The 10,377-nt window shown below is 42.8% G+C and overlaps 1 protein-coding gene across 2 annotated transcripts; it reads left to right on the plus strand.

Moving 5' to 3' along the window:
• The first annotated feature begins 1,976 nt into the window (after positions 1 to 1,976).
• On the plus strand, positions 1,977 to 10,071 carry MED28 (mediator complex subunit 28). 2 transcript variants are annotated; one of them, XM_063459889.1, is made up of 4 exons: positions 1,977 to 2,226; positions 5,697 to 5,763; positions 6,317 to 6,429; positions 9,560 to 10,071. In XM_063459889.1, the coding sequence occupies exons 1-4, from the start codon at positions 2,074 to 2,076 to the stop codon at positions 9,755 to 9,757; spliced, it is 531 nt and encodes a 176-aa protein (XP_063315959.1). In that variant the 5' UTR covers positions 1,977 to 2,073; the 3' UTR covers positions 9,758 to 10,071. The 2 variants fall into 2 exon arrangements, with proteins under 2 accessions (XP_063315959.1, XP_063315960.1); XM_063459890.1 differs by having other exon boundaries at positions 6,317 to 6,417.
• The last annotated feature ends 306 nt before the right edge of the window (positions 10,072 to 10,377 follow it).

The following is a 10,377-nucleotide window of genomic DNA, read 5'->3' on the forward strand; positions in this document are numbered from 1 at the left end:
GCAGATTCTGGGTAAGGTGTCTGAGGGATTGCTTCCACAGGATGGTGTGTCTGGACAAGTCTCAGTAGAGAGCGTAGTGCCTTCAAAAATCGTGGAGGGGGAATTTCTTGTCACCCCCATGAACAGTCCTTTGTTGGAGTCTCGGACTAATTTAATGAGAGTATCCCCTGAACCCTGAAGTCTCTGGTGGATTTAGGCAAATGGAAACCTTAATCCACCACTACTTGCTTAGCTTGTTCCGGTGGGAACAGTATGGTGACAAGCCGCCGTACAAAGTGGGGCAACTTGCTTGCTTTAATGGTCTCAGGAACTCCCCTGAGTCTGAGATTTTGTGCTTTGGTTCTGTCTTTCAGGGCAGCCAGGCAACGCATCACACTGGCGTTATCTTTTTGCGGCAAGCCAAAGGTCGAATCAGTGGCCGCTTGTGCCACCTTTACAGCTCCCATTTCTCCCTCCGTTGTGACAACTCTGCAGTTACTTCCTCTTTTACCACCACTACATCAGCTCTGAGTTCTTGGAATAGAGCCTTAATGTCTGCCTCGGTGGTGGTGGCTGTGTTCCTTTCAGCTGGGTGTCTCAGTTGCCCTGCAGTTACCTTTGGAAAGGTGGATAGCCTTTCAGGTAGGCTTTTCTCGTCTGAGGAGACTCTAAGGTTGTGGATTCAATCACAAGATGTAGATTTAGTTGTTAATGGTCAGCAGTTTGGAGAGAAGCAAACAGTACAGCACCACAGAGAATTTGTTCCACAGAGGTTTTGACACCTTTTCTGAATAAAGTACCACTCGTTGTTTCTTCCATTGCATTACAGTTGCCGATAATTACTTTTTTTTTTTGCCTAACTCCAGATTTTTATGATTTGGCATAAATATTGGAGCTTCCATCCTCAATTGATATAAAACTTGTGTTTTTAGATGTTCATATTCAAATTTCTCAGAACACTTCCATTTTTGTGCAAACAGTTGCCAATAATTCCTCTCAATACAGATGAAAGTGGTGTCTAGATTTTAGACCCATTGGTACAATGCCATGTTTTTAAACAGGGCAATTGTCACATTGTATAAATCGCATTTTATTATATTTAATAATTTCAACAGCTGCATGAATAAGATTATTGGGTTTATAGAGGTACAAGAGCTAGGCTATGGATAGTGGAGTTCAAACATGATGTTATACTGGTGGTGATGATACGATTACCAGAGTCTGAGGTTAGGTAGCTGGATCAAAGGTTAGGGTTACTGGGATCTGAGGTTTAGGGTCAGCTGGGTTTTAGTGTAGCAGAGTATAAAATGATGTTCCTGTGTGCCATGTTAGGGAATAACATTTGGCTCCTATCCACATTCTTATCCATATTTAAACTGTATGGTGAATTAAATACAGTACATGTATATTTTCCTGTAGGGAGTTAGGTGTATATATATAAAAAAAAAGTTATGGAATGGCAGGAATAGACAATTAAATTAGGGCTTATTATCAGATGGAAGAAAGGGGCAATGAAATAGGGGGGGGGGGGGGGGGGGATGTGTTTGTATCTCCAACTTATGTACCGTATGTTTGTGTGCGACATGTTTGCATATTTGTGTATGTATATGGCTATACAGTTGTGTGGACGGGTATGGGGCGTGTGTTAGTGGCTGATCTTGAGTGTGTGTGTGTGTATTTAAAGGACTTTACAAATATGTATGTTTATGTTTTAACCATTTATTTGCATGGAAATATCCATTTTGGACAGGTTCCTTTAGCACAGCCTGTTCCATAAGAAGTGGGTCGTGGTAACCCTCTTCATCCATAAATATGGGCATCAGGAATTGCTAGTTTGGCTGTGTTCATGTTCCACGTGAGTACTATCAACTGCAAGCAGCCATGTCGGCGGAGCCCCACACTTAGCTCCAACAAGATGGCTCCCACTACCAAGATTCGGTGTTTAGAACAGTACCTGAGCTCGAGTGTATGGAACGCAGGGAACTATGGGTGTTTTTTTTTTTTTGCCCTTATCAAAGATGGCGTCCGCAGACTTCCGGGATCACTCTTTGTGGGCATCTCGCTGTACTTAGACCAATTTCTAATGGGAATCTCATGGCGTCCTCGCTGAGCGGCATGTTTTCAGCGCAGCCTCCTGGCCCCCCACCTCCCATGCAACCCGGGGTGGGGCCGGGACTCATGTCAACTCCCCCCGGGGCCAAGAACCCCAATAACACCCTGGTGGATGATTTGGAATCTTCATTCGAGGTTAGAATCCTGAGTATCAGCAACTAGTCTGGGGGTTCTTTACCTGCCTGCCATTATCTCCCAGTGAGAGGGGCATGGGTAGAATGGGCAGAGGAACCTGGTCTCTCTACACCAGGGGTTCTCAAATTGTTGCCCTCCAGATGTTGCTGAACTACAACTCCCATGATTCTTTGGATTACATAGAAAGCCAGAGAATCATGGGAGTTGTAGTTCAGCAATATCTGGGGGGGGGGGGGGGCAGAGTGTGAGGACCCCTGCTCTACACACAGTGGCGTACACATGACCCATGGGGCCCCGGTGCGAAAATTGATCCGTGGGCCCCCCCCCCCCCCCTCGCGCTTACTCTGGGCGGGCCGGGGCAGCAACACATGGCGGCGGGCACCTGGTCGCAGGGGTTGCGACCGCGGTATGTACGCCACTGCATGCAGATGCACACACACTTAAAGGACCACTACAGACACCCAGATCACATCAGCTCAATGAAGTGGTCTGGGTGTCAGGTCCCTCTAGTTTTAACCCTGCAGCTGAAAGCATAGCAGTTTCAGAGAAACTGTTATGTTTCACTGAGGGTTAATCCAGCCTCTAGTGGCTGTCTCATTGGCAGCCGCTAGAGGCGCTTCCGCCATTTTAAGACACTGAACGTCCATAGGGAAGCATTGAGTAATGCTTTCCTATGGGCGGTTTGAATGCGTGCGCGGCTCTTGCCGTGCATGCGCATTCGGAGCTGAGAGGCGGAGGGATCCCCAGCGCCATGGGAGTCCGTCGCTGGAGAAAGGTAAGTGCTGAAGACACACACACACTCTCACGAACAAATGCATACACACTAGCTAACAGATACACACATTTACTGACAAAGACACACTCAGCGGCAGACATACATACTCACTTACAAAACATACACTCTCACTGACAAACACACACTCACTAACAGACATCAAACAGACTCACTAACACACACACACACACAAACACACTCAGTAACACACAGTAACACTCACTAGCACACACTCTAACACAAACACACACACACACACACTAACGCTCACACACACTCACACACTAACACTCACACACACACTAACACTCACACACACATGTTTTTTTTTTTTTTATTTAATCCCCCCAGCCTCCTTACCTTTTGGAGTGCTGAGGGGATTCCCTGGGGTCCAGTGGTGCTGCTGGGCTCCTGGGGGGGCCGGTCACCCGGCGGGCTGGCTGGTCCTGCGGGCGCGCGAGGGTGCACTCTCCCCTGAGTGCTTCCTCTTCAGCTCCCTCGCGCGCCGCGTACTGATACCGGAGCCGGAAGATGACGTCATCTTCCGGCTCCGGTATCAGTGCGGTGCGCGAGGGAGCTGAAGAGGAAGCACTCAGGGGAGAGTGCTCCCTCGCGCACCAGCCGGCCGCCGGGTGTAAGCAGGGCCAGCCTCGGGGGGCCCGGAGGTGGCCGGCTCCTGGGCCCCCCAGGAGAAGAGGCTGGCCCAGAGCGTACATACCGGGTCGCAGGGGCGGCCGGGCCCGGTCGCAGCTGCGACCCTGGTATGTACGCCACTGTCTACACAACAGTCCATGCTTTTGTTTTACATAATTATTTATAAAGTGCCAACAAATTCCTCAGCGCTGTACAATGGGATCATAGTGATACATTCAATTCATTCTTTCAGTGATGAATCGTTGTGAATACATAATGGTGCAGATATTTGGCCATATTTTTACATTTTGTACCTATACATTTGATATAAAGATGTGTAAACGGGCTTCATACATGATTCAATAGGCGTATATGCTACTTTTTAGTCTTATATTTGTGACTTTCTTAAATTTGCCAAATTTCACACTATAGTGTTCCTTTTAATCTGGAATGAAAAATACAAACAAATTTCAGAGTTAGAAATACAATCGTGTTTCAAACACTATATAGTTCTAGAGTGGCTGTTCAGGTTACCAGCACACTGTTCCGTTAAACGGTATTAAACATCATTTCTCCATCATTGCTACTGGCTCCGCCTGCATGCCGATCATATATATTAAAACAATATTTTAGGCATTCTGGCTGCACGGCCTGTCCCCAGGTGCAGCAGCCCACTGGTAAATTTTCACGGTATCCTGTATAATATGTGTTGGTACAATAATTAGAAAAAATGTAAATTGTGGTTTAACACAAACATTGCAAATATTGCTTTGGTGCTTAAATGAAAAACAAATGATGCTCGGTCATTAGGGGATATTATGTCTAGGATTTCAGGTTGCAAAATACAAGGAGAAAAATACAAATTTAATCTTATGCCCCCTTCCCCCACCCCCTCAAAAAAACAAACACTCAAAGAATGTTTTACTTCTCTTTATCCACCACCAGACAATGCTCCTGGCTCTGCTCAGCATGTTCCCATCTGACCCCACGGGAATCACCTGGAGTTTAATTCCAATGCTTCTCATAGAGAAGCCTTTGATTAGACAATTTAACTGAGGGTAGAGCACAAGAAGGGAGAGCGAGTGGCAGAAAAAAAATTATTAGCAGAGGGGATAGGGAGGCAATCTGTGTACATCTTCAGAGTCTTATGTAACGAGAGTGGAACTAGCCCCGGCACATAATTAAAAATTACTCTGAATGTGCAGAAATGCATATAGATATTCCTACCGCCAGGATGACTCCAAAAAAAAGCAGAAGTGCTCAGGTTTTAACTGCTATTTTTTTTTTTTTTTTTGTAGCTGTAAAACTGTTTGCTATTCTGTTATCTTTGTGTAAACTGATCACAGATTAGTGAATATACTCCTAACACAGAAAATGTACACATTTTATATATTTTTTTTTTCCTCTTTGAATACTTTGGTATACTACACTTTAATGCCATTGCTGCAGATGATTACACAACGTCATCATCCACAGTACTCCCGAAATGCGGTGGATGACACACAGTTATTCACTAAGGCGAGAAATGTCAGGTATCCAAAGTCAATGTCAGATTTAAGAGCAAAATGAAAGCATAATTGATTTGGACAAGTTTCCCATTGCAACTTGCCAAAGGCTCTCTTTAGGGCCGGGACATTGTCTTCACTTCTGCACTTCAAATAACGTCTGCCTTTTAAAGTAAAGGTGTGCCCAGATATTAATGTTCCTTCTATTGGGTCAACCAGTGTTTTCCAGGTTGAATGAAATTATCATTGATAATGTGAAAATGTTATATTCTCATTACCAATGCAGCCATGATGGAGGGCCATCCCTCTGATTGAGAAGACCTCTGGTTTGTACCAGTGTTCTTCTGCAGTTTGATATTTAATCCAGGGGATGGCGCCAGGTGACTTAAGGAAGCCTAATATACAGTTTGCTTAGAATGCCCGTTAAATGCAGTGAATGCAAAAGCATATTTGGACAAGTAAGGTGATATGAATGCAAGTGTAGCTTAGTGCACGATATTTAATTTGAGCTCTTTGTTGTTTTTTTCAGATCTTAATGTTTGCAATTTCTTTTTCAGGCTTGTTTTGCTTCCCTTGTTAGCCAAGATTATGTAAATGGTACAGATCAGGAAGAAATCCGGACCGGTGAGAACACTTAATTTCTAAATGAATGATTAATAGAATTGTCCTAAAACTAAAATTGTACATGGCTTAGCAATGCAAAGGCTATCTCAATTTAGAAGTTTTGGATTACTTCCAACCCTACCTCAGCATAGAGAGCTTAGTGCAAGTATATATTCTTTGTACATCGTGGATAAATTCTCATTTATTATTATTATTTTTTTATTTTATTTTTTAGTACGAACAGAAATGTAATCATTGCTTCTGACTATACTGTAATTTAAAATCAAATATTCTAACTAAAATTTATCAAATCTTGCATTGTTTTTTTTAACATTTTAGATGTACTTTTGTACTAAGAATATCATTATTATTAATAATAATAATATTACCAATGTAACGTGCGCTATAGTGATTACGGTACTAGGAGTGCTCCAGTGGATGTAAAGTTCACTACCTCTGTCACTATGCACGTATATCTGTAGTTCCCAAATAATCAAACAATGGACATACCTTGTTGTTTGGATTATCATAAAGAAACCGTTCCATACAATTTTTTTTTTCTCCTTTATTTCAGGGGTTGATCAATGCATTCAGAAGTTTCTAGATGTTGCCAGACAAACGGAATGTTTTTTCCTTCAGAAAAGATTGCATCTTTCTGTCCAAAAGCCTGAGCAGGTTATTAAAGAGGTTCGTCACATTGCTGACATTGCATAGTATGGTGGAAGGGATTCAGGGTGAACGACAGTACCAAAATGCAATTTTGGATTTTGCAAACCCTTTGCAAAGCACATAACCAACAAATATAAAAAACTGCCATATATCCACAACTCATTACATTTCCATCACATTCTGTGTCTGATGTTGCTATGCCTACCTTTCTTTCATATGTAGGCTTGTAGAGCATTATGGGAGTTACTGCAGGTTACAGGTGTAACTGCAAAACCCCTGTTCTGTTGAAGAGTTTCTCTAACCACCATGACCACTTCAGTGGTGATTTGAAGTGGTCATGGTTGTAGGAGTCAGTTTGTGCAGGGTTTCTGCTTGAAACATGCACATACGAAGTTATTATTAACTGTATGCTGGGGGCTTGTTACACACCCAGCACACATGACATAAGCAGCTTAGAACCCTGTTCCGGACTGCCTAATTTCAATTCTGTGCATTGTTTGCATCTGTCGTCAGTGCGCTGGCAAAATACATTATATTTTCCCTCTTGGAGGTTCTCTCCTTCCCACCCTGTGGGCGCTGCCTCTGCTACTTGTATTGCTTTTTTTTTTTATTAATGACCTGCCTTGCATGCATGTGCTCCAAGCCAGCAAAATGGTCCAATCCTCTATGAGAAGCATCCGATTAAACTGTGCAAGGCCCATGTGACATCAGGGCAAGGTATGGAGTCTGTTTCGCTCGGCGCTGGATTCCAGGTAAGTCAAATTCTTCTTTTTGCAGGTTATTCTGCTAACAGAAGGGGGGGAACTATTTCATAGTGCTCAATAGGGCATTTTACACATAATAGGTCCCCCCAAAAAGGGTTGGAGTAAGCCTTTAAAGGTATAGTGACTTAAATCAAGGAGACAATAACATGCATTGTAAAACTAACAAATATATAAAATGTATCTGGGTTACTTCCAGCCCATCAATTGTAACTTATTAGAATTACTGGCATTTATAAAGCAATATGTACAGATCAATACAAAATGTAAAGAGGGCTCTGCCCATGAGCTGAGGTCTAGCGCTTTTAAAGCCCTTTTATACAAAATGCAATGCTAGAGAGCCTGAAAGTTTACAATCTAAAGCTTGAAATGGTGAGCTGAGACAATAGGTTAGCAGGGGAATTTTAATTGTGATGACCAGAGTTATTAAATGATAATTGTAGCCATTGGTAAGCTGTATAGGTAATGAGGAGGTAATTGAGGAGATACTGTGGCTAGTGCTTTGTGAAAATTACTTTAGTTTTTTGTTGTTTTGTTTATTCTGTTGCATGTTTAGGTGGAAGGCCTTTTTATTAAAGGGTTACTCCAGCCATATTGGGAAGGGTATGGGCCCTTTTTATATTTTAAAATGCTTTATTGGGCACTATTAATTAGGCCTTCCCCCCATAATTTAGCAGTAAGCCTGCAAAATAACTAAATCCATTAAAAAAAAAAACCCAACTTTTTTTTGAATGTAGCGTTGGGAGAAGCTCCCGGCTCTGCCTTCCATGTCTCCATCCGACTTCAGAAAAGGGCCTCGCATGGATCAACCAAAGGCTTCTCATAGAGAAGACTGAATGTACCGTTTCACTCACTCAAACCACATGCACAGCTATCTGTGCTGATGAGGATAGATAAAGAGGGAGATTAGGAGGAAGAGTGGGTGGGAAAGAGGTTTTAAAAAAAAACAAAAAAACACTGAGGGTATAGGGAGGAAGGTAGTGTTCAACTAAGTTAAATACAGTGTGCAGTGCGCCCTTACGATGGACATATTTTTTTGCACAGGATTGACATTTGGCAGTTTGGAACAGAGATCTGGGCTGCCAAAGTCACATTTGCCTGGGTTGTAACTAGTCCCTGTCACTAAAGTGCAGATTACTCAGTATTCTGTGTGCAGTGTTTCAAGAAGAAAAGCTGTACACACAGATTCCTACCACCATGACCTCTTCAAATCACTAAATTGGTCATGGGGTTTGGCGTAACGATTTAAAGGGGATCTGTAAGTACTCTGAAGTTTTAATATTCGGTTTACTTAACCTCTATTTTGAGGAGATAAGGGTTTAAAATAAAAAAATTAAATGATGAAATCCACGTTGCTGCACATAGGTCAATCCTATAACTTAATGTCTCCAGCTTAGCTCACTGTAATCCATTATTATAGGATCTGCCCTTTTCTCATATCTTAGAAAGCATATACAATTGATGAGAACAAAAAGCAATGCTTCTGTTTTTCCTGCCACAGTTTTACCTGGTCTGAACTGGTTTGTGATGCTAGTTACTAAATGTATACATTTACATTTTATGGAAAATTAAGCATCACATGAAAAAGGTTAAAGGGACACTATAGTCACCTGAACAACTACAGCTTACTGTAGTTGTTCAGGTATTATCTATAGCTCCCTGCAGGCAATCTAATGTAAACACTGTATTTTCAGAGAAAATACAGTGTTTACATTGATTGATAGGAATACCTCCAGTGGCCGTCACTCAGACGGCCACTAGAGGGACTTCCTATCACGCAGGGCCCTAAAAAGGCCCTGGACACGTCAGACGTATTAAAATACGTCTGACGTGTTCAGGAGAGAGAAGGCACTGCGTGCGCGCCTTCTCTCTCCAGCCTGTCAGCGGAGGAGGGGGGCGGGCAAAGACCGCGAGCTGAGCTATCGCTCAGCTCGCGGCCGCGCGCATGCGCGGTAGTGCGCTCAGGACTTCAGAGGGCGGCATGAATTTCGCCCTCTGAAGTGTGTGCGCATGTGTGGCGAAGCAGCGCATGCGCACAAGGGAGCAATGACGCTTCCAAATGGAAGCGTCTGATTGCTCCCTGCTCGCGCCCGCCTATTTCGTAATTTTGACGAAATAGGGGCCGCGGCTTCACGAGGCTCCTGGCGCTGGAACCAGGTAAGTAAAATTGCCTCCCTGGAGAGTCCCTTTAACACAAGTTATAGGTGATTTTCAATGTTATTCAATGGGGGTAATATCCAGAAAATGGGATTCATCTAATTTTTACTTCTATAACATTCATGAAATGTGCCATCATCTTCCAGTATCTCAATATATGAATAGTGGTAAAGCCAAGGTTATTTCTGGTATTCTCTCCACCAATCTTTGTAATTTTATCTTTGTGATAGGATGTCTCAGAGCTGAGGAATGAGCTACAGCGGAAGGAGGCACTCATCCAGAAACATCTTGGAAAACTTCGAAGTTGGCAACAGATCTTAGAAGAAATAAATGTACAACATAAAAAGACAAGTGAGATGGCACAGGGGCCACTTGCCTACTTGGAGCAAGCTTCAGCCAATATTCCAGCGCCCATGAAGCAAAAGTGATTGCCATCCATGTACTGAGTATATTTTCATGTTTAATGAATATGTGCTTTTTGTATATCATTTGTTAGTAAAATAAAATACTTATTTTTGGTTTTATAAATGTATGTATGTTTATTTTATTAATTAAAAGAAAAATCTTTTAATTGTATTTTAACTTTGAGGATGGATGTACTTTTCTGTCACGGACTGTTAAGATTCAACCATCCCGATTGTTAGCTGGTAACCATTTATTGACTGATCAGTGTGGCAGCTCATGCATAGTCTCATTGCCGAATAGACTTGGAAAATAAAAAGCAATTGTTTCTCCAAACATGTTTCCCTGGTCCTTGGCCATGCTTCTATGCATACTATCATGGATTAAAAGATCACTTAAGGGGGCAGAGTCGAACCGCCGAGCTGACTAGACGCATCCACCACGAGCTCCACATTGCAGGGACCTTTATATACCCTATTTTGAGCATCTGGCTTAACTAGCCAGGGAGACACGCAATAGCCAGCAACTACAACATAGGTCGAAAGACCAAAAAAAACAAAGCTGGATAGACCGCATGCAGACTTGAATATCGGGGACCTCCTGCGGCAGGCACATAGTGCAACTGGTCCCAAGATTGCCGCCTACC

Source organism: Pelobates fuscus, chromosome 6, assembly GCF_036172605.1.
Source record: "Pelobates fuscus isolate aPelFus1 chromosome 6, aPelFus1.pri, whole genome shotgun sequence".
Lineage (NCBI taxonomy): Eukaryota > Metazoa > Chordata > Amphibia > Anura > Pelobatidae > Pelobates > Pelobates fuscus.